This window comes from Antechinus flavipes, chromosome 3, assembly GCF_016432865.1.
Source record: "Antechinus flavipes isolate AdamAnt ecotype Samford, QLD, Australia chromosome 3, AdamAnt_v2, whole genome shotgun sequence".
Lineage (NCBI taxonomy): Eukaryota > Metazoa > Chordata > Mammalia > Dasyuromorphia > Dasyuridae > Antechinus > Antechinus flavipes.
In genome coordinates, this window is record NC_067400.1 from 284,246,023 (window position 1) to 284,271,495 (window position 25,473).

Here is a 25,473-nt window from a genome sequence, read left to right on the forward strand (position 1 = left end):
ACCTAAGAAATCAAGCTGTGTGGCCATAGACAATTCATGTAATTTTATTGAGCCTCAGTTTCCTCATCTGTAAAATGGAGATAATAGTACAGAGTTGTTGAGAAGATCAAATCATAAAGTGATTTGTCAACCTTAAAATGTTTCTTAAAAGTCATTTATTCTCCTAATTAATATATCTGATATGAAAACTAATTAATTATGCCAAACTCTAGAATAGGTGTTTTAGTCAAAAAGGTATGTGTCAGCTAATATTTACTTTAGTTATTTGGGGTAAATGCTATTTAGCTTGAAAGGCAACATGACAGAGTGGATAGAGATCAGGCCTCAGAACACGAAGGTTCATGTCCTGATTCCAATTCATACTCTTTAATAATAACTAAGTCACTTAACCTCTCAATGACCAAGGCAACTCTTCAAGATTATAAATTACAAACTGATGATCATAGAAGATCTAGTCTGGACAAAAATATAAATATTATTAAATATCAGTATTACTAGCTTGTTTTTCTTTGGTTTTTAAAGACCTGAACATTTAAGAGATGTCTGACTATATTATGATATATGAATGTAATGCAGTATTATTGCACCATGGAGATTTGAAGCTCTATCTCTCATTTCATTAGTATAGGGAACTGCTAGGTGAAGGAACTTCTGCTAATGGAAGTTAGCACCTTCTTTACAATTCATTTTCTTACAGAGATGCCAGGAAAGCAAAGGGGTTAAGTGATTTAGCTGTATCATCACATGACAAAGTAAAAATGAGTAAGGCAAAACTTTTTGGTTCTGAAACTAGGTCTCTGTTCACATCATGGGGCCTCTATATTTAACCATAAGAATTGAACCAGAAAAATAAATGAAATAAAGAATTCAGAGAACATCAGATTTGAATCAACTGATACAAATAAAGAAGAACCAAAAGAACAATATACCCCCCAGATGAGGGACTCTATGGCATTGTGTCTGGGTTGTCAAACTCAGTCACTGAGACATTTCATTTTATTTACCCAGTCTTCTTACTTCAAAAAAAGGTTCTATGGAAGTCAAGAAGTGGGGGTAGGAGGAGAATCAATATTGGGAGATATTTGTAATGTAAAAAATAATAGAAGGCTAAATACAGTTTTTTAAAAAATAAAGGCATAAAAAAAGGAAAACAGCCTGGCATAGTATCTAGAGATTTGGCTTTAATCACCTTTGGCACAAACTAGCTTTGTGGCTGTGAGTAAGTCATAATTCAGGCCAAGTTAGCAAACTGTAAATTTAAGAGAAGCTATTGATCTGAATTGGTAAAAGTAGTTTGTTTTTTTTACAGTGAAATCCCTAGACCAATGGAATCATAGGTATACTACAATAAAAATTTAAAAGATGCCATTTGGATGAGCATTTGTTGAAAAAACTGGCTATCTGTATGACTCCAGGCAAGTCACTAACTCTGATTGCCTTGCCAAAAAATAAAACAACAACAACAAAACAAATCTGACCATACAAGTTTCCTATAATGCCAGAAAGTCTTACGTAATGGAAATAACCTCCATTTTATATCAAGGCCACAAAGTCACATTTCCTCTATTTTTCCATTCATGCAGAAGAAGCAACATATTTATATCATGCTTTCATTTCAAAGCATTTCAAGGATGATACTCATTTCTGAATGACAAAATCTCAATCCAGTAAATGCCTACTGCAAATACCGAGATTACAAATACAATAAAAATTCCCCAAGGTAGCTTCAGTTTTGGAGAGAATCCTAAAAAGTCCTTTAATAATTTCTAACTCTCATACTTTCTAACCCCCTAATACTTATTGAAGTTGGAGATCATATACAATTTCATTCTTTTTTTTTCAATTTTCAAGTACCAACTATGTGATAACCACTAAAGGAAATAAAAAAATAAATAAGATGGGAGAGGGGCTTATATAATAACCATAAATAAGCTCCTGTTCTCTGCCTTCCAGGACCTTATTATATATGGTTAATATTAGTAAAAAAAAATGATTGACAAAGAATATGTAAAAGTTATGTCATGTTCCCCTTCCCTTTTAGTATTTATTTTTAAAAGGAGAAAAAAAGCAAAGGGAAAAGAAAACTGAAAACTAAACTTAGACTAATATTCTACATGAGGAACAATTATTAGCAAATCTATTGCTTTGATCTTGGTAATTCTTCTTTGTAGGTTAATCATTTGTGATTTCAAGCCAAACTTCATGCCTGGTTAAGAACTGTCCTTCTGGAAAGGGACCTGTATGTGCACAAATGTTTGTGGCAGCCCTCTTTGTAGTGGCCAGAAACTGGAAACTGAGTGGATGCCCATCAATTGGAGAATGGCTGAATAAATTGTGGTATATGAATATTATGGAATATTATTGTTCGGTAAGAAATGACCAGCAGGATGATTTCAGAAAAGCCTGGAGAGACTTACACGAACTGATGCTGAGTGAAACGAGCAGGGCCAGGAGATGATTATATATTTCAACAACAATACTATATGATGATCAATTCTGATGGACCTGGCCATCCTCAGCAATGAGATGAACCAAAACAGTTCCAATGGAGCAATAATGAACTGAACCAGCTACACCCAAAGAAAGAACTCTGGGAGATGACTAAGAACCATTACATTGAATTCCAAATCTCTATATTTTTGCCCACCTGGCATTTTGGATTTCCTTCACAGGCTAATTGTACAATATTTCAGAGTCCAATTCTTTTTGTACAGCAAAATAAGTTTGGTCATGTATACTTATTGTGTATCGAATTTGTACTTTAATATATTTAACATCTACTGGTCATCCTGCCATCTAGGGGAGGGAGTGGGGTGAAGGAGGGGAAAAATTGGAACAAGAGGTTTGGCAATTGTCAAAGCTATAAAGTTACCCATACATATAACTTGTAAATAAAAGGCTATTAAAATTAAAAAAAAAAAAAACGGTCCTTCTGACCTTGCCTTTTATTAACTGAGGTTCAACTCCAAAAAGAAAAGTAAGACTGTGATTCCCTTGTCTTTTTGAAATGTATGCCTTCTCTCTAGAAGACAATAGATAAGTAAACATGATTCTTTTTTAACTAATTTTCTAATACTTGTTCTTTTCCAGAGACATTAACAAATTCAGTTTTTATCCTTAAAAAACAGGAGACAGAGGCTTTACAACACCTTCAAAACTCATTGTGGGTGTGGTTGATTCAATTTCATGACCTGACTCATTGTCTGGGGGAAAAAAGAAACACAGTATTTTTGCATTCTCAAAATAATTAAGTTTCCATGTCTGAAAAACTTCCTGCTTTCTTGGGTGGGAAATGGGATTTTATATTAGAATGCTCATCCCCAAAGGAAGCCACTTCTAATGAAGAATTTTTAACATGCATATTTCCACACTTGAATGTCACCAATATTCCACCCTTTTCTTCTTTCCTATTCTCCCCTACCACCATATTTGTGTAAATATACTTATATATGTAGAAAGGTGTCTCTAACTAGAACATCCACAGCACAAAAGCTAAGTTTTACTAGTTTTCACAATATAGATAGCAATATCAGAAAGCTACAAGGAAATTATTCAATCATTTTGCCTTATTTTGTCTTTTGCTCTGATTAAACTTCACTAACCCATAGCTAGTGAGCTTGAAATCTAGAAGATCTGAATTCAGATTTTGCCTGAGACATTCACTAACCTTAGAACATGAGCTTCTCCCTTAGACTTTAAGCCCCTGGAGAACCTTTCTTTGTATCTCCCAATGCTTTGCACAGTACCTGGCACATAGGAACTGCTTAATAAATTCCTATTTGACTGGCTGACTGATGGACTGCATGATTCTGGGCAAATCATTTAACCTATAAAATGAGAGGAGTTGGATTCAGTGGTCTCTAAGATTCTTTCCAGCCCTAAAAATAGACTCAGTCTATTTTTTAATTTTTTATTTTTTAACTAAATGCCTGGGGCATTTTAACTTGTTTTTATAAATACAGTGGTTCACTGCCTTAAAGAGTTCAATCTATCCTTGTCAGGGAGAGGCTTTCTGACTACCCACTCTTTGCAGATGGTAACAGAGTTCAAGAGCTCATTGACCAGGGATGGCTATTAGAGACAACACAGTGCCTAAAGGAGATACAACATTCAGCTAGATACAATATTTTCAGTGGAGGGAAGAGACAGGATGCTCATTAAAGAGCAAAGGAGAGTGGAAAATATCCCCAAAGGACAATGGCAGTCCTGTAATAAGGAGCAAAGGTTTGCCTTGGTGTGTATCTGTGTGTGTGTGTGTTCCTTATGTTCTAACCACATGGGTTCTGATGGATGTCTCTCATACGCATGTTCCTTACAGATGAACCCTTAAGATGTATTTCTTGATCATATGTATTCCCTATCAAATGAGATTTAGTACAGTACCTGGTATACAATAGGTACTATAGCAACTTTCCTTTTATATGTGCAAAATGGTTATCTCTGGGAATGTCACTGTATTTACATTCTGTTTGATTAAATACCATTTGCTTTGAATGAGTGAACTTTATCAGATAAAAATAAATACATTGGTTGGAACTCAGGGAGTTACGTTTTGAGTGGGTATCCTGACTCACAAAGTTCCAGAACTTGGAAAAGTTTTTTTCTGGAATTCTTTGTGTGAAAAGAGTGCCCAAGTGCTACATGTATTTATATAAATATAATAAGTGCACATACTGGAGGAGGGGTCTCCCCACAGGGATGTCTCATAAATTAACAAAAATCATATGAGCAACTATCTTGTTTACCAACTGCCAAATGCTTACTTAGGTCATCCAAAGTTCTTAAAAACCTGATCTACAACTCCAAGAACACATAATGAGGTGTTAAGTACACTTTGCAAACCATGAGAAACCAAAAGATATTAAGAGGTACTCTTTACCCTAAAGAACATCATATATTGATTATAAAGTAAATGTAGAATATACTGCTTTATTGGATTCTGGGACAATGAAACCTCAGTTAAACACAATCATAATTGTTGATCACTAGTCATTAAAACCAACAAAGAAAACTACTCCTAAGATAATATATAATAAAGTATTTCTTTGAGAATTCAAAAAGCCAGCTAGTCTAATCCAGAGCTGGAAAAAAATTATCTCTGTAACATTCCTAGTTAAGCAAAAGTGGGGGCCATAGGGAAAGGTATAGTAGTGAAGAGTACTATATCTGTAGTCAAAGGACCTCAGTTCAAATCTTGACTATTACTTCCTACCCTTGTGACTTGTGAAAGTAACTTAATTGATATCTAAATGACTCTTTTGGTTCTAAATTTACTCCTTTTTTTTTTTTTTTTTTTGAGATTGAGTCTCTATATCTCACCTAAGCTGAATCACACTGTCAATTAGCACAGAAGCTTTGATCCATTCCACTTCCAACCCAAATAGATTCACCATTCCCAGACATCCTGATAGTCCCTCCCTCTCAGGGCGCTCATTATATTGATGCTGAACTTAATCCAAAAACCCAATGGATTGGAGACCAACTGCAGCTCAGAACTCCTGAGCTCAAGTGATCCTCCAGCCTTAGTCATTCCAAATGGAACAATTACACACTACATCCGTTAGCCGATGTTTAAAAACTGATATACCTTTTTTTAATTATTACATATTTTTAAAAGGAACTTCAGAATTAAACTTGTTTAACGTATATTGGTTTGCTTGCTGTCTAGAGGAAGGTGGTGGGGGGAAGGGAGGGAGAAAAATTTGGAATAAAAGTTTTGCAAGAGTTAATATTGAAGACTATCTTTGCGTGTATTTTGACAATAAAACATTATTATTAAAAAAAATTTAATATTAAGAAAAAAAGAAAAAGGGTGACTTCAAAAAATTCATCTATTAACAAAACCAGTAACCCCAAACCGATTCCATTTCACAAACATTTATTAAGAGCTTACACTGTGCAAGTCCTTGTCCTAGGACCTTAGGAGTACAAAATAATATAATCTAATGGGAAAATAAAAATATACACATGTAAGTATGTCACAAGGCAGAGATGTGTCCAGACTCTGAGAAATATGCAAAAGAAAATGTTGCTTTTAGATGGTAGAAAAGATCCGGAAAGATTTTATTAAGGAGGCAACATCTCAAATAGGATTTTAAAGAAGAAAAATATTTAAAAGAGAAAATATAAATGGAATACAACAGAAGAACAAGAAACAAAAGAGGAACTATTTATCTGGTCAACATTTCCCCTGTAAAGCATACTACCAAGACCCAGGAGAAACTTACCCTTTAGTTTAAGATCAACATTGCGTCTCAGCCAAGGATAGATTCCATAGCTTGGCATATCTTCTGGAATTGGATTATCATTTATCCAGCCATCACAGGCAAACTGGAAAAAGTTTTCACAGGGATCCACAGACTGATTTATTTTGCTCAAGATGGCAGCCGCTGTAAATTCCAAAGAAATTAATCAAAATTTATTAATTGATTAATTAATTATTGGGTTTTATGCAATATTTTTCACAAAAAGTACATATTTAAAATCAGCTAATTTTTTTTATCCTTGGTGACTTTTACTCTCCTGGTGAGAATGAATTTACTTGTTTTCAATTACTCCATTCTGATGTTCCTAATTACTGTAAAGATTGAGTACAGAGACAGTGATATTATCATTATCATTTTTGTTATTATTATTGAAATTTTGGTATATTAATTTGATTAGCCAGCAATAAAATAATTAACAGTAACTGATTTTTCTCTTACTAATATTAAAACAAAAAGACCATGTAGTATCATGGACTAAGAAGTTCTAGGTTCAGGGATTTAAGAAATTCTAGGTTCAAGTCCCTTCTGTGACACAAACTAGCTATCTGACATTGAGTAATTCCCACAGTCTCTCAGTGCCCCCGGAAAACTCTTGAAGACTTTAACATACTGCAATTTTCCTATAGAAAGAGAATTCTCTCTATTAGATTGAAGTCTTAAGTTTATATTCCAACTCTATTTTTTGGTTAGCTGGTTAAACATGGGTCTCCATAGGCAAGCTGTGGGTAGAAGTCTGGACTTGGACTTAAGAAAACCAGTTCAAATCTGATCTCAGACATTTATTAGCTGTGTAACCCTGAACAAGTCACTTAACTTTTGTCTCAGTTTTCTCAACTATAAAGTGGAGAAAATAATAGCACCTGCCTCATAGGGTTGTTAAGAAAATCTAATGACAAAGTTTGTGAAGCACTTAGCATTTATATGGAGCACATAGTAGGCTCCATATAAATGATCATTCCTTTCCTTTCCCTATCATTTCACCTAGAAGATGAATGCAATCATCATTTAAGGAACTAAGGTCACTATTGATTAGTATGGAAGCTTTGACCTGCTCTATTTCTGATCTGAGCCAGCCCACACCATCTTAAGATTCTGGTGATTCCCTATTTCCAGGGGTTTATCATATTGATACTAGACTTGGTAGGGACACCTGATGAGCTTTAAGTCTATTTCAGCTCAAAATTCTAGAGCTCAAATGATCCACTAGCCTCAATATCCTTCACTTGCAGGAATTATAGACATGGGCCATCATACCCTATCTTCCATCTCTCTCTCTCTCTCTCTCTCTCTCATACACACAGCATTATTATTGGATACTAATCTACCTTGAATATATGTACTCAGGACATGCGAAACTAATTTTTGTCTAATTTGTGTTAAAAGATTTCCATTTTAGCTAAAGAAAATCTTTAGCTTGCAGCTAAAGATGAATAGATTTGAGAAAAGTGAGACATCTGAGTCAATTTAGGTAAACCTCCTAAAGTTTAGTTGCCTACCTAATCCATCCAGTTTGAAAAATGAAATTTTAAAAGATCTTTAGTCAAAAATTAGAATTCAATTTATCTCCATAGACATTTATTAAAGATGTGCTATGTTAGGTATAGAATAAACAAAAACAAAAATAACCTCCCTCAAGAAACTTACTTCTTAAAGAAGGCCTGAATAGGGCTGATGGTGAGAATAGAGATTTGTTTTTGTTTCTGTTTTTCTCTTAATATCCCCAGTGCTTCTCATACTGTCCTGTATACATGTTAATTAGAAGTTGAAACTGAAGTTAAATATGAGTGGAAAGAAGAAAAGATATATGACAGACATAGATGTAGAATCAATAGGACTTCATAACAGATTGGCTATAGAAGGTGAGAGAGATGGAAAAGTCAAAAATAACTCAACTGTTTCCAACCTCGTAAAGTTAGGGTTAAACCAGAACAGATGGTACTCCTTTCAACAGAACAAGATAAGTATAGGAGAGAAAGGTGATGAGTTCAGTTTTGAATATGATAAGTTTGAAAAGCAAGAAAAGTAGTCACTCACACTACACATATATATATATACATACATTTACAAAATACCTGCAGAGAAGTAGACTCTTGGGAATTGATTAAATCATTAAGAAATCAAGAATGAAGAGTAAAGAAATTGACAAAAGAATGAAAAGAAAGAAATCAAGATAATAAACATTTGTTACATGCCTACTGAATGCCAGGAAAAGAAAAGAAAAAAACTCCCTGCCTCAGGGAATTTATAGTCTAATGGAGGAGACATTTAAACAATTGTACAAACAAACTATGTACAAAATAAATTAGAAATAATCTCAGAGGGAAAGAGTGAATCAGGAAAGGCTTCTTGGAGAAGGTGGGATTTTAGCTGAGCCCTAAAGAAAGTCAGAAAGGAAAAGGAGAACAAAGGATTCTGGAAATGGAGATCAGACAATGAAATCAGGAGATGGAATATTTTGTGTGAGCAATAGCAAAGAGGTCCATGTCACTGATCCTAGGGTACATGGAAGGAAATAAGGTATAATAGAACTGCAAAGATAGGAAGGGGCCAGGTTTTGAAAAACTTTTAGAGCGGTGTTTTATATTTGATTCTAGAGACAATAGGAAAATACTGGAGTTTATAGCATGAGAGAGTGACATGGTCAGATCTGAGCTTTAGGAAGATCTACTTGATAGCTAAGTAAGCAGAAGATGGACTAGAAGGAGAGAGCCTAGAGGCTGTTAAACTAAGCAATAGCCTATTCTAGGCATGAGGTGAAGGTTCACCCTAAATAGTTGCAATTTCAGAGGAAAGAAGGAGGAACATGTAAAAGATACGATCAAAAGGAAAATATAATTTTAAGATGTATAACATATAGTGGATTGCTTGCCATCTAAAAGAGGGGATGGGGGGAAGAAAGAGAAAATCTGAAACACAACACTATGCAAGGGTCAATGTTGAAAAATTATCTGTGCATATGTTTTGGAAATAAAAAGCTTTTAAAAAAAGATATGACAAATTTTATTAAATACCTTGCTGAAAATCTTAAAAAGGGAAAATACATAGGCCTTGAAAACAGATTGGATGAGGGAGACAAGAAAGAGTGAAGAATTAAAGATGACACTTGGGTTATGAGCCTGGGTGGCAAGAAAGATGGGAGGAATTGGGGCAGGGGAGAAATAGTGAATTCAGTTTGGGATTATGTTGGATTTAAGAAGCCCGTAGGACATCCAGTTTGAATTGTTCAGTAGATGATTGAAAAGATAAAGGACCAAAGGCAAGGTCAGAAATGGCTAATTCTCTAACTGAAGATACTAAAACTGGTGAGCAAGAGGGAAATGCTAAAGCCTAGATAGACAAGAATACGCAGTAAGATTAGAGGGAGGGAAAGGGAGAAGAAACAAATAATTTACAGGGTGGAAAGTTACAGAGAAATCAAAGATAATAACTACCACAAGGCCATCAGATTTATTAATTAAGAGATCAGTAGAGTTCTAGAGTTGGAATGCAGATTATAAATATTTGAGGCATGAGATGTAAGGAAGACTTTCACTCAATAAGCATATTTTAAACACTTCCTTGTGCCTTACATCGTGGCAAGCACTGAAAATCAAGAGAGGAAAAAATTGTCCCTGCCATTGAAGAATTTATATTTTAACGGAGGGGATAAAGACATGAGTGGGACAAAGAGAGGGTGAAGACAATATATAAAAAACAACTACATAAAAGATCCCCAAAATGGTTGGAAGATAATCCAAGAGGGGAAGAAATCAGCAAAAGGACTAAAATATAGATTTGCAGCTCAGCCTGTAGGAAACCAAGAAAAGTAGGACAAGACTATGAGAGATAGTCAGTGCTAAAGTATGTAAACAGTAGATGACAATGTTATATTCAAAAAAGATCAAGCAGATGAGTTCAGCTCTCTGTAACTCTACAATGAAGAGTAAAGTAAGAAAAAAAAAATGTAGGATGGGATCAGGTTCTGAAAAGTTTCAAATGCCAAAGAAAGAACTTTTAATTTGATTCTGGAAGTACTAATAAACCAGTACTAATAAGCCACTGAATTCAATGAATGAAAGCAGAAAAATATTTAAGAAAAATCAGTTTAGATGCTAAGTGAAGTGAGCAAAGCTAGAACACTGCACACAATAATAATAAGCCACTAAATTCACTGAATGAAAGAAGAAAAATATTTAAGAAAAATCAGTTTAGATGCTAAGTGAAGTGAGCAAAACTAGGAGAACACTGCACACAATAACAGCAATATTTTGTGATGATTAACTATGACAGATGTATTTCTTTTCAGCAATACAGTGATCAAAGACAATTCCAAAAGACTCATGATAGAAAATGCCATCTATATTCAGAGAAAGAACTATAGAGACTGAATGCATAACAAAGCACAATTTTTTCATTGGGAGAGGGGGGCTGTTTTTCATGGTCTTTCCCTTTTGTTCTGTTTTTTATTTCACTACATGAATAATGTGAAAATATGTCTACATAATTGCATATGTATAACCTGTATCATAATGGGAAGAAGGAAAAATTTGGAATTCAAAATCTTTTTAACAAATTTAACAAATTAATATTGATATGCCCAAAGAGCTATCAAACTGTATGTATTCTTTGATCCAGCAATATCACTACTGAGCCTATATCTCAAAGAGATCATATGCAAAAATGTTTGTAGCAATTCTTTTTATAGTGGCAAGAAACTGGATATTGAGTGTATGAACATCAATTGGGAAATGGCTGAATAAATTATGAAACATAGATGTAATGGAATATTATTTTTCTAGAAGAAATGGTTAACAGGATAATTTCACAAAAGCCTGGGAAGACTTACATGAACTGAGACTGAGTGAAGTGAGCAGAACTAGGAGAATATTGTACATAGAAACAAGATTATGTGATGATAAATGATAATACACATTTCTCTTCTCAGCAACATGGTGATCTAAGAATTTCAATAGAGTTAGAATGCAAAATTCCATCTGCTTCCAGAGAAAGAACTATGGAGACTGAATGCAGATCTAAGCATACTATTTTCATCTTTTTGGTTTTTTTTTTTTCTTTCTCATGGTTTTTTTCCTTTTGTTCCGATTTTTCTTTCCCGGAATGACATATAAAAACATGTCAAAAATGATTGTACATGTATAACTTATTTCATATTACTTGCTATTTGAAGGAAAAGGGAGGTTAAGGATTGAGAGAGAAAAATGTTGGAACACAAAATCTTACAAAAATGTATGTTGAAAACTATCTTTACTTGCAATTGGGAAAAAATACTATTTAGCAAAAAAAAAAAATCAGTTTGGCAGATGAGTGGAAATGGATTGGAATGGAAAGAAATTTGAGGCAGGGAGACTTGTTTATAAATTTTTATTAATTTTATTTTTTAATTTATGGAATAAAACAAATATTTCTATAACATGGTATATTTTTTTAATGATTGCATATGAAACTACAAATATATAATGTACAACTTGCTATTCCATATATATGTGCATATATATATGTAAAATAAAGTTTACCATATAAATTTTTTCTTTTTTTCTTCCCTCCTTCCCCTACCCTGTAGTAGAGATGGCTTATTAGACACAAAGTAGGAAGATTTAATAATACAAATGAGAAGCGAAAAAGAGTCTGGATTAGGGAGGAGGAAAAAAGGGGGCATATATCATGTAGGGAGAAACACACAATATTTGTCAACTGATTTGGATATATGGAATGAATTAAAATGAGAAATCAAGGTTAACAAGAGATTGTAGGCCTGAATGAATGGAAGGGTTAATGATATCTTTGATAGTACTATTGCAGTTCAGAAGAAGTGTTTAGAGAAAAAGTTCCATTCTAGACATGTTGAGTTTGAGATAACAAATATAGGAAATATGGGACATCTAGCTTGAAACTTCCAAAAGGTAGTTTTTAAGCTCGGTAGAGAGACTAGTACTGAATATAAAAATCTGTGAATCATCTGTATAGGAATGATCTTTGAATCTAAGAAGCTAAAATCACCAAGTGAAATGATACAAAATAGAAGTACAAGGAGTAGAGAAGAAGTTCTTATTTAGAAATTTGACATTGAGAAGGAGGAAAGCTGCTGGATGATGATTTTAAAGGGATGACAAAGATTTTTTTGCTTTTTGTTTAAGATTAAGGAAAACCTGAGCCTAGATATAGATGGTGGGAAAGGAGTTAGCATAGACAGAGAATTAGAACATGAGAGAAGAGAGAGGAGGAGTGATTGATGAGATAAGTTTCTAAATGAGTCAAGAAGGGATCAGGAACACAAGTGGGATGCAAGGAACAAAAAAAGAGAAGATGGGTAGTGATCCAGAAAGGTTTTGAAGTATGGAGAAGGGGAGATAAGAGAGATCATGACAGATGTTCTCAATTTCTAAGTAAAGAAGGAAGCAGAATCACCTGCTGAGAGGCGAGGGAATAGGAATAGCTTTGGAGATTTTGAAGATAGAGAGGTTTTGGAAGAGTTGTTGTGGGAGGTGTGATATAGATTCAATAAAATGAATGAACAAAAGGACTCCTAAGCAGCAAGGAAGACCCAGATGCAGATAGTTAACAAGAAGCCAAACAGCATAGCTTTTATGACCTTCAGGATTGTTTCAAACCTTGGCAGTGGGAGTAAAGAAGGCAAATGGTGCAAGTAACCAAGACTGAGGACCAGCAGGATGTGAACAGTGAAGGAACAAATCAATTTCTTTTTTTTTGCTTTTTTGCCTGTGAAGATAAAGACTGGATTTATATAAGTTATGAAGTGGTAGAAATCATTGCTGGTCCCACTTCTGCACAATATTTATAATCACTAGGGCAGCCTTCATGTTCATTTTTCTTCACATACCCACATTATTTTCTGGCTTCCTTACAGAGTTAGGAAGGAAATACAGGGAAAAAAAATAAAAATAACGGGGGGGACTCAAACCTTAGAGTGTTTCCTATTTGCTCCCCAGGTGTTCTTGCAGGTACTTAGAAAAACTGCAAGATCAGCTCTGACCTAGGCCCCAGGAAAACACAAGAGAGCTACATCATTCACAGAGAATTTGGAAAGAAACCCATTCAGTCAAAACACTTAAGCTTCAGCTCCACAATCTATTATTAAAGAAAATTCACAGCTGTGTGTTATGGAGCACTTTTTTGCTGAGAAACTGGGATTTAGGCTTCCAAGGGACTGAAGTTGTCAAGATACCAAAAACCTCCTTTCCCCTAATTCAACTCTTAGTGAAGGACAAAAAGAAGCCTGGGTGGCCTTGCTTTAATAAAAGAAATACGATGATGTAGTAAACCTGTAAATGTTCAAGTTATAACATCTCCCAAGTCATTCAATTTAAGTAAAATTGTGGCTAAGCCTCTATCTCATACAATCGGGGTCAAGAGAAGTGCATGACATTATATCTTGACACAAGGTCTTATCAGATAGACAGAAGGGTAGGAGGGGGGGAGAAGGAGGGGGAGAGAGACAGAGAGAGAGGGTGAGAGAGACAGACAGAGACAGAGAGAGATAGGTAGATAGATGGGTAGAGATAGACAGACAGACAGAACTGGGGATAGATAGGTACACAGATAGAGAGAGACAGACAGACAGAACTGGGGATAGATAGGTACACAGATAGAGAGAGACAGACAGACAGAACTGGGGATAGATAGGTACACAGATAGAGAGAGAGAGACAGATAGACAAGAACTGGGGATAGACAGGTACACAGATAGAGAGAGACAGACAGACAGAACTGGGGATAGATAGGTACACAGATAGAGAGAGAGAGACAGATAGACAAGAACTGGGGATAGACAGGTACACAGATAGAGAGAGATAGACAGACAGACAGAATTGGGGATAGATAGGTACACAGATATAGATAGATACATAGATAGATATAGTGATTAAAGTAGGATCTTAAATGCTCTTCATATTCCCCCACACCACAGTACCACCTATCCAGCTCACACTTAAGGAGAAACAAATGATCCTTATTCAGGAAAGATGAGGAAACGAATAATGGAAAGGTAGAGGAAAAGAATGGGGTAACCCTTTCAAGATGCTAGTTTTTGTTCACACTGAGGAAGTGGAATTAAAGGCACCAAAAAAGCATTGGAATACCTTTCCCCCTAATCTTTATCTGAGGGGTATCTTGGTGACTCAGTGAATAGAATACAGGGGCCTAAAGTCCCAAGAGCTGAATTCCCAAGAGCTGAATTCCCAAATCCAGTCTTAGATTATTAGGCCTGTTATCCTGGGCATGTCATTAAATTCCCTCTGTCTCAATATCCTGATGTATAAAATGAAACTAATAATAAAACCTATTTCTCAGGGTTATTTGTAAGGACCAAATGAGATGGTAATTATAAGGCACTTAACATAGTATCTGGCACACAGTAAGTACCGTTATCATTATTCTTATTATTGTTCTTATTATTAAAAAGGGAAAGAGAGATCAAAAGATTGGGATTCTAGTCACAGCTACAACATTTATTAACAAATATGATCATGATGGGGGAGGGGGAAGGAAGGGGGAAAATTGGAATACAAGGTTTTGCAAGGGTGAATGTTGAAAATTATCTATATATGTTTTTAAAATAAAAAGTTTTAATAATAATTTAAAATATAAAATGGAAACAATCATTAAAAATGCAACTGAATTCTGTTTAATTATAACAATAAATCTTGGCACCAAAGAAGAGACAAGAAAAAAAAACACCATCATGGCTAACTCACCAAGTATCTCTGAGTGTCAAGTTTGTCATCTTCAAAATTGAAATAATATTCATATCTTACCTGCCTCATAGAGGATCAGAGAAGTAGGAAAAATTAAAGACAGTATCTATCTATCTATAAAATATAAATAAACTCTTTTAGACCATCTATAAACAGTCTGAAATTTTGAAAGCTCCTTCATTTTCCACTTCCCTTCATCTCACATCTCCCAGATATCATTACACATTAAATATGAAAATATGGCTCTATTCATTGCCAAGGCCAACTTCTATATATGTAACTGTCCATCTTCTCCTGCAGATTGCCCTCCTTCACTATCATCCCTCTTTTCTCAATAGTTTTTAATCCCTCCCTGTGTATTGATTCCTTTCCTGCTGATTACAAACATTCTATAGTCTCACATATTCTTTTAAAAAAAGTAGTTATGATATATCTCTTTTCTTCTTTACTAATCAATGGAGAAAAAAGTCATCTTCACTTAGCACCTCCACATTCTCTCCTCTCATCCTATTTTAAAGCCTTTTCAATATGATCTCTGACTTCATCATGCAACTAAAGTTGTTCTCTCCAAAGTTACCAGTGTTCTCTTAATTTCCAAATTTAATGGTCTTTTCTCAAATTTCATCTTTCTTAACCTCTCTGCAGCTTTCATCATTAATTTCCTCTGGGTTTTTGTGATACTATTCTCTTTTTGTTCTCCTCCTAACCATCTAACTATACCCTCTGAATTCTATTTTTGGATCTTCATCCATGTCACATCCGCTGACTTCAGGTGGTCCCTAGAGTTCTGTCTGGAGTTGGGGTTTTTTTTCCTCTGTATTGTCACTTATCCCCACAGTTTGCACAGATTTCATTATCATCTTTTATGAAGATGATTCCAAAATTTATATCTTGGTTTCTCTCCTAAGCTATAATTCTACATGCCATTTGAATTAACCTAAATATCCCAAAGTCATCTCAGACTCAAAATATCAAAAATAAAACATCACTTTTCTTCCAAAACCCTTCCCTTCTCTGAATTCTCATAACTGTTGAGGACACCACCATCTTATAATTATACAGATTCAAAATTTCACTTTTACTCACTACATATATCCAACCAATTATTTTTCAAATATGGCTCCATTTCTCCACTCACATAGCAATTACCCTAGTTCCGGCTCTCGTTAATAGATGCTAGTTGGTGTAATGGATAGAGTACTAGCCCTGAAGTCAGGAGGACCTGAGTTCAAATCTGGTCTCAGACACTTAACACTTCCTAGCTTTGTGGCCCTAGGAAAATCACTTACCCCCAATTGCCACAGCAAAAAAATAAAAATAGATGCTGGTTTCCTTCTCTACTTCTTCTCTCTCTTCTTCTCCCCTCTCTTAGGAAGGAAAGGAAGGAGGGAGAAAAAGAAGAAGGAAGGAATAAACAAAGAAAAAGAAATAATGAAAAGGGAAAAAGAAAGAAGAGAGAGAAGGAGGGAAAAAGAAAGAAGAGAGAGAAGGAAGGAAGGAAGGAAAAAGAGAGAAAGAAAATAAAGGATGAAGAGAAGGTACATTTATTTATGTATTTGTCATCTACTTCATTAGAATACCAACTCCTTGAAAACAAAGACTATGTTTTTCTTTTTCTCTATATCCCAACACTTAGCACAATTTCTGGCACATAGTAATTGCCTGATAAATGCTTGTAGATTGGCTGAATAATTGCCCACTAACTTAGCTATTAATATCCTAAATATAAAATCCTTGTTCAATGATCAACAAATGGACATACTCCTGGAGTAAATGAATAAATCTTGATATTTTCACTATAAATTAACCCAGAGATTTAAAAAATATATGCTGCTTTAGGAAGGGTAACTTATAAGACAAATGGCAAATTAAGAAACTCCAGGAGTTTCTTTTAGCTTGGATCCAATGGTAACAAGAAATATATCTGTATGGAACACTTTGTCTTTTTGTATTTCAGTATTCATAAGCATTTGCAAAAAAACAATTATGAAAATAATTGTAGCTTGAGCATCAATGTTTATAGATAATGAAGGTAGAGAAATTGCTTTGAAGAACTTATTAAGAATTTTTCAATTAAATCAACATATGCTACTGTAATGGGATGAGGAGATGTTCAAGGGCTGATCAAGAATCCTGACCCCCATCTACCTGTTGAAATGCAGAATGTAAGGAACAGATGGATCTTCCAGATTGAAAGGGGAAGATAATAGAATGGTTGAAATATAAGAATAGCCTCTATTGGACTTTGATTTTCCCAATTGCATCTTACAAAGCAGGGATGAAAAACATCCAGCGCTGGGTAATATAAGGTCCACGAAATCCACAGGCAATTATGACGTGAAAGCTAGGTACAGTAACCTCCCACTGCTTGAGTTCTATAAACTGATAATTTTGTATGTCCCAAGAATGATGTTATAAATAGCCAAATGGCTGTTGACAAAAAAAAAAAAAAAAAAAAAAAGCCTTCTCTACCTCTGTTATAAAGGATGCTACTTTCAGATTGATTGCCCAATCACCTGGAGCATAAATACATATTAAAGGACTTTTAGCTCAGAGTTCAAATGATGCTCCTGTTTTTGAAAGATATTGTTCTGAAAATGTCAAGCTTCAGAATACTACGGAGTTTCCTAAATTGGATCCATAATCACGCCAAAGAGTTTGGCCTATCTATATTTAGGAAAACAAAGTGAATTGAAGAATGCCTATTGCTCAAACTATAACATTCAAACAACCCATAGAATTGATTCATCTGTATACATGTCTTGGACAGAGTCTGCAAGCTGACAATGACCTGGGACATAATTGAAGAGAATTAACTAGATAGCCTTTAGGAAATTGCACGACTTCAAGAATTTCCCTGAAACAAGAGCTATCTTTTAACAATAATATTCTTCTAGGGATGGTGCATGGTTGTGAGTCACGGAATGCCACAGTCGACAAAAAATTAAAGTCAAGCATAACCTGAAGGACAATGGAGAATGCATAATGGATTTATAAAAGCTGCAACATATCACCAATGAAAAGCACGAAAAGCAGCACAAAGGCCATCATCAGAGAGATATATGTTTGAGAAAAGAGATGGTCTATCCACAAAGCAAGAATAAGTGATTGATATTCCACATACTCCATTGATATCTACAAATTGGTGATACCTCTTATGGAGGAGGTATGGGAAGACATGAATCACAGTTGCATAACATGAATAGGCACAAATGAATTATTTTGTGCATCAATGAACCACATTGATAAAATAACATTCACATATGTTCTGAAGAATTCATCTTGGAGGACTATTGTGAGGAAAGCATTTTATGACTTATTAAGTAACAATAATAACAATATGATGTTACCATATATATATAGCCCAACTTCTTTTTTTAATTTATTATTTTTTATGAAAGCTTTTTATTTACAAAACATGCATGGATAATTTTTCAACATTGACCTTTGTAAAACCTTCTGTTCCAAATTTTCACCTCCTTCCTCCCATACTCATTCCTAGATGGCAGGTAGTCCAATACATTAAATATGTTAAAATATATGTTAAATCCAATATATGATACATATTTATATAGTTATCTTGCTGCACAAGAAAAATCAGATCAAGAAGGAAGAAAAAACTGTGAAAGAAAACAAAATACAAGCAATCAACAACAGAGAGAATGAGAATGCTATGTTGTGATCCACATTCAGTTCCCACAGTCTCTCTCTATGTAGATTGACCCAACTTCTTAAACTGTGGATAGTGATACCTAATATGGGGTTTTATAATTGAATATGGGAGTCATGAAATTATGATTTATTATCAGTAAATGTTTGATTTGTATACTTTTTTATATATGCTTATATACCCAGGATCAGAAAAACTTCTTGGGGAAAAAAAATGATTGTGAGTAGAAAAAGTTTAAGAATCCCTATATATAGTATTATGAAGTATAAGTGTGAAATGTTGTTATTCTTCAACTCCAACTCACTTTATCTTTCCCCAAGCCCTTTCTCAGTACCCTGTTTCTAAGCCCTGAGTACAGACATAAAACCTTAACCACTGTTTCTTGCATAAACTCTCTAGTTGGCCAAAGCTCTTCTGATGATGTATACTAAACAGGTGTTCCCAGGGCCTCTGGGACTTCTGGGTTTCAAATTACATAATAGTGGAATGTATCTTCATGTGCTTTTTCTATAGAAATTGTAAAATCTCCATTTTATTTTTAAATTCATAAGTCAGTCCCACAAGTGAAAATTGAAAACAGAATTGCAAAGAGGGAAAAAAAAGCCAACTACATGGCAGGTGGCCTTATTATCAAGTGTCTTTCTGGAAAGAAGCCTCCAACACTATTATTACAGTTTATAAACAAGGGATGGGCAAAGTTTAAACAAAATAAGTGGCCTATGGGACAAAAAAGAATTTATAAATATTTATGAATTTTTTTAATGTTAGTAAACTCTTCCACCTCTCCAAATTTTTCTTTGCTCTCTCTTTCACACTCCTTTACCAATGTGTTAAACTATAAACAGAGTAAGTCATTGGCTAAGGTACATATTAAAACTGATACTTATTTTCTCAAGTGGGTTTCCACAGTCAACTAAAGAAAATCTATTTTCAGAGGCCACATACATCCTTCTGAGTAAGAACAGGGTGAGGACTGGGAACTCAAATAATTCTGGGACTAAAGATAGGATCAGGGGCTCCTTGGGTCCCTCGTAGAGCCCATTGCTAAATTTACAGGGTGAGCATTTACATCAGAAATCATTAACTACTACAAATTAAAGGTCACATTAAAGTTTTGCTCTTTGTCTATAACTAAAGTGTCAATGCTGCAGATTGAGCTTAAAAGTATATGTGCATAGCTTTCACTACCTTAACCGTTTATTAGCAAATCTATGAAATACTCTGTAAATCTTGCTTAAGTTCATCAGGAGTGAAGCAGGAGGCTCAGAGAATGAAGTCATCACCAGACTAGAGGCCTAGTGATTATAAGTTAATAATACCTTTTATTATTACTATTATTATTATTATGTAACTGGCATTTATAGAGTATTTTAAAGTTTGCAAAGTACTTCATATGTTACCTCATTTAAGCTTCACAACACCCATGAGTGGGGAACAAACCTAGTGGGTTTGTCAAGAAAATTGGGAAGCTCTAACCTGATTAATTTCTGAAATGCTCAAAAGAGAAACATGGATCAAAACCAAGATTTATGCCAGACAACTGGAGATCACTCAAGAATTTTTGTTGTTCAGAATTTTTTATGTCCTGATTCTTTATGACTCTTTATATCTTAGATTCCTTGTTGGATTATAAGATTCTAAAAGACAAGGATCACATCTTATTAATTTATGTACCATATTAACACCTAGCCTAGTACATTGAAAATATTTAGTTTATATAATATACAAATATTGCAAAAGGAAGGGAAAAAGGAAGGAAGGGAGGGAAAAGAGAAGGAAGGAAGGAAGGAAGGGAGAGAGGGAAGGAGAGAAGGGAGGAGAGAGGGGAGGAAGGAAGGGAGGAGACAGGGGAGGAAAGAAGGAGAGAGGGAAGGAAAAAAAGAGGTAGGGGAGGAAAGAAGGAGGAAGGGAGAGAGGAGGGAGGGAGGAAGAGAGGAAGAGAGGGAAGAAGAAAGGGAGGAAGGAAGAAGGGAGGGAGGAAGAAGGGAGGGAGGAAAAGAGGAAAGAAGAGAGGGAGGGAGAGGAGGGAGGGAGGAAGGAAGGAGGAGAGAGGGAAGAAGGGAGGGAGGAAGAAGGGAGGGAGGAAGAAGGGAAGAAGGAGGGAGGAAGGAGGAGAGAAAGGAAAGAGGGAGGGAGAGGAGGAAGGGAAGAAGAGAGGGAGAGAGGGAGGGAGGAAAAGAGGAAAGAAGAGAGGGAGGGAGGAAGAAGGGAAGAAGGAGGGAGGAAGGAAGTAGGAAGGGAGAGGAGGGAGGGAGAGGAGGGGAAGAAGGAGAAGGGAAGGAAGGAGGAGAGAGGGAAAGAAGGAGGGAAGGAACAAGGGAAGGAAGAAAGAAGGGAGGGAGAGAAGGAGGGAGGGAGGGAAATAGAGAAGGAGGGAGGGAAGAGAGGAAGGAAGAGGGAAGGAAGAAAGGAGGGAGGGAAAGAAGGAGGGAGGGAGGAAGGAAGGAAAAAAGGAAAGAGGAAGGGAGGGAGGAAGCAAGAGAGGGAGGGAGAGAGGGAAGAAGGGAGGGAGGAAGGGAAGAGAAGATAGAGAAGAAAAGGAAAGGAAAGGCGAGAAGAGGAATTTGACATTGTAAACATTCTTTGTGGGATATACACTCACATGTGACTTGATTGATTTCAAGACATTTAATCTGTAGGAATACACATGAGGTCCAAGGAAACTATAAGTCAACATCTTAGTAGCAATATGTAAAACGTCCCTCCAATGTAGCCAAACCCAAATATCAGAAATAAAAGTGAAAATCCATTGACTTCCAACAGTCTGTTGCTTAAGAAAAAATATGAAGTGAATTCTGCTCAACAATAGTATAAAAGCTGGTAGTCTCTATCTGTGGAGTACTTTAGAAAGGGTTTGTCAGGGTGAGATGAAACTGTCCAGAGTGAATTGCCTCAAGACTTGTTTGAGAAGAGATTGTTCAGCTTTCTCATTTCCATCATAATTTCCTTTCAGAGATGCTCAGAATACAATGCAGCTATTCCCTGTGAGCAAAACAAGAAAACCGGATACCTCCTGTCCAGGATTTCACACATAGGGTGGTTTTTTTTTGGTTTTTTTTAGCCAAACTTAACATTTAATCAAAACTCCAACAAACAGAAGTCTAAAAATGTCACCTGTTTTCTATTCCTTTCCTCAAGGTACCATAATTACAACTCAGTACAGGATGGGAAATTGTTACTTACCAACTTCAATGCATTCCGGTGTCAAGCAGTATTTCTGTTTAGCTTGAAGACTTAAAAAACCTTGGCTAACTGAAAAATAGAAAAGAAAAATAAATAAGTTTATTATCTGTGGTGCAGTGAGCCACCAACAGTGATGGATTCGCATGAGTGGGTTGTTTGGGATAGTACTTAGTCCCTTGGTTTTTCATACATTATGCAATAACCAGCAGTTTAATCCACAGAGTATCTCTTTAGAATTATATCATACCCATTTTAAAGAAAAGAAAATCAAGTCTTAGAAACAGTATGGAATACTGGAAAGAGAGTCCTGGATTTGAATCTTAGTGTAATGCCAGAGAAACTGAGGCAGGAGAGAGATTAGAGAGTTTTAATATTTTATTAATGGGAGAGTAAGATTGACTGGACAAGACTCTCATTTGGAATTATCCAGTGCTGAAAAGGAGAATCTCAAATCTTTAAGTACCTTTTTGGAGACAAAGAAGAAGAAAGGAGGGAAAGTTTCTATCAGGAAGGGGAAGCCATAAACCCTAAAAAAAAATCCAGAGACAGGATGTCTGAATACAAAGAAATAAAGATATCATGGGGTATCTTGGAATATTTTAAAGGGATTTTGTAAATCCTTGAGGACACAAAAGTCAGGAAATCTACTCTCTTGTTTATCTTGCTAATTTATAACCTGAGAGCGAATAATCCTTAGTTTTACTGGGTCAGAGGGGGATTTACAACTAAAAAGATTGAGACAGAGCAGTTAAGGAAACTGGGACAAGGGAAACTCGTACAGGGAAACTGAGTCAGGACAGTTAAAGAGAACTGTGGCATAACACTAGGTCTGCTAACATTATCTGTATGATCTTGAATAACTTATTACTGTCTCTGCAACTATTGTTTTCATTTATAAAATCAAAACATTTGATATTTCCTAGTTCCCTTTCAACTCTGAATGAACTATCTTAATGATTACATTAAATTGTCTTTTAAAGGCAGGAACTATCTTTTGCTTTACTTTGTTTTTTAGGGGTTTTTATATACCTAGAACTTAATATACTAACACACAAAGTAGGCACTTAAGAAATATTTATTGACCAACTGACTAACTTGTTATTTGAGCTACATCCATAATTTCTGAGCTATCATTGGGCATATAGAGTAATATGCATACACACGCACACATTCTAATCAGTGCAATTACAGACTGCATATTTACTATTCAAAGTCTAAATTGGCCAAACTGGAATGGTTCCTGATCAGGTTACTCCCAAAAGTGATGAACTTTTAGTTAATAGCAACTCTCAAAGATCATCTGGTAAGTGAGAAAGGAGTTGCAATATTCATTAGTGAAAAAAATATATAAGCCAACAATTTAACAAGCATTTTTATTAAGGTTGGTATTATACCCACAGCATCAAGATATTGGTGCTGGGGGCTTACATTTTTCTCAGAAATACAAATATAAACAGCTAAGTGTATGTGATTATTTGAGGAGGGAAAGAAAGCTAGTATCTTAGAGAAAGAGAAAAAGATTCCTTAGGAGGTGAGATATGATCTTGATGTGGGAAAGATTCCTTTCTAGAGTTCCATCCTCTCCTAGTTAATAATGTAAATTACTCTTTGACTCACAATTCCTGGTGCCTTTGAATTCCAATAGAAGATCCAGACCTGTCCCAGCCCCACCCGGATATGAGCCAACTTTGGGGCTACACCTAAAAGCCCCTTGAGCTAAGTATCCTATTATAAAAAGGCCATGCTGGGAACCCCTCTTTGCAGAGATTCCAAACATGGCTACCATGTGAGGACCCTCTGTCCACTGGACCCTCTGTCCAGTGCCCTCCTTATCTCTACCTTCGCCTATACTTTAACTTTGCTTATCCAAAAATAAACTTCTTTTATCAATCTAGCTCTCCGGGCCAATAAATGCTTTTATTGGGAACTCGCGCCGCTACTAGATCCCCTTGCACTGAATCTGTACCCCAAACCTGCCACTAGACCTTAACCCTAATTTCATTTAGGTACCCCAAATCTAGACCTCAACAAGCTGAGCCTTCAAAAGAAGTAGAGATCCTAAGAGACAGATGCAAAAAAGATGTTTCAGAAATGGAGACATGTATACTGCGTTTGTAACAATGTAGTCAAGTTAATTCTATTATATGAACAGCAAGGAGACAAGTTTGCAACATAGTATTAGTAAAGAAAAATAATATAAAATAAGCCTTAAAAATCTGAAGACAGCTTTAAATGATTGTTTGAAGCATTCATATTATGTCTCAGATGCAGCAGAAAACCACTGGAATTTATTGATCAGGGGATTGTTATGGTTGGGCAAAATCAAAAATGCTTTATTTAAATGAATAGATAGATATGTAGGGGGGACAATAAGGTTTTTTCACTAAACTGAAAACAGTGCAAAAGCAATGAAGTTTTGTTGCTAATCCCCAATAAGATAGTTATCTAGAACAGGGGGCTTTGATGTCCAACTTGAATTAGTCCCAACTTTGGTGCACTGTTCCTTCTCTGCTCATTCTAGTTACTCTGCTCTGAAGGTTATGAAAGCTTTTATCTTTTGAGTATGGTGGTTTTGCCCACTTGCCCTTAGCTGGAGGAAATATTTAAAAACTAGAATTTGATGGGGAAAAACTAATCCCACAGCTAAAATGGTAAGGGGGTGGCCCTTTAGAAAAGAGCACATAATCTGCAGCAAGAAGCTGTATTCAGCAGACTACATACCCAGAGGGCAACAACTACAATGAGCAAGCAAAAACCACCTCAAGACCATCTTAGGCTAGAAGACTCACCAAGACTTAACAACAGAGTATCAGTGGTGCAACAAGCACAAAGAAGTCACCAAATGCATTGTTACATAAATCCAGTAAGAGCAGTCAATATGGCCAGAAGGCAAGAGGGATGCAATAGCATCGGAGACAGAAATACCCTGAACATTTCCAAAATATATGTGCCTCTCATGCAATGATCTCTGTACATTCTCCTTGTCTCCAAGGAACATGATTCAGTCATGTTTAACTTTCATGACCTCTTGTGGGGTTTTCTTGACAAAAATACTTGAATGGTTTGCCATTTCCTTTACCAGCTCATTTTACACTTTGACTGGAAATTGAGGCAAACAATTAAGTGACTTGCCCAGCATCACATAGCATGTGATATGATCACATTGCAGACACATAGCTAGTGTCTGAGGCCAGGTTTGAACTCAAGAAAATGATTCTTCCTGACTTCAGATCCAGATCATTACCCATTGAGCTACCTAGTTGCCCAAGAGAATTTTTGTAGGAAAAATGTTACAATGCAACTTTTCTGACTGTTCCATTTCTTTAAATGGCTTTGCTTTGAATTAATTATATCTTCCAACTAGGGGAGAAAAAAAGGTAAACACATTAGTGAGTGCTCATAAAGTATAGCTTAGAGTGGAAGAAGAACTACAGAGTACCTTAAGCTTGAGTTAGCCATTCTGAGGGCCCTGCATCTGAAAGTGAGATGCCTCAGCTATGAAAGATTGATAATTAGAAGGATAGTGTGTGTGTGTGTGTGTGTGTGTGAGAGAGAGAGAGAGAGAGAAAGAGAGAGAGAGACAGAGACAGAGACAGAGACTGAGAGAAGTGGACAGACAGACATAGGTCAATAGAGAAAACGAG

General features: G+C 35.6%; 1 protein-coding gene across 1 annotated transcript in view; it reads right to left on the minus strand.

The window, feature by feature from the left end:
* Nucleotides 1-25,473, minus strand: part of PHEX (phosphate regulating endopeptidase X-linked) — a 264,136-nt gene that overhangs the window by 232,040 nt on the left and 6,623 nt on the right. Inside the window, exons 2-3 of the mRNA XM_051985113.1 lie at nucleotides 21,830-21,898; nucleotides 6,228-6,389 (exon numbers count right to left, since the gene is read on the minus strand). Of these exons, the coding sequence (XP_051841073.1) occupies nucleotides 6,228-6,389; nucleotides 21,830-21,898 (231 nt within the window). The remainder of the gene's footprint in view (nucleotides 1-6,227; nucleotides 6,390-21,829; nucleotides 21,899-25,473) is intronic.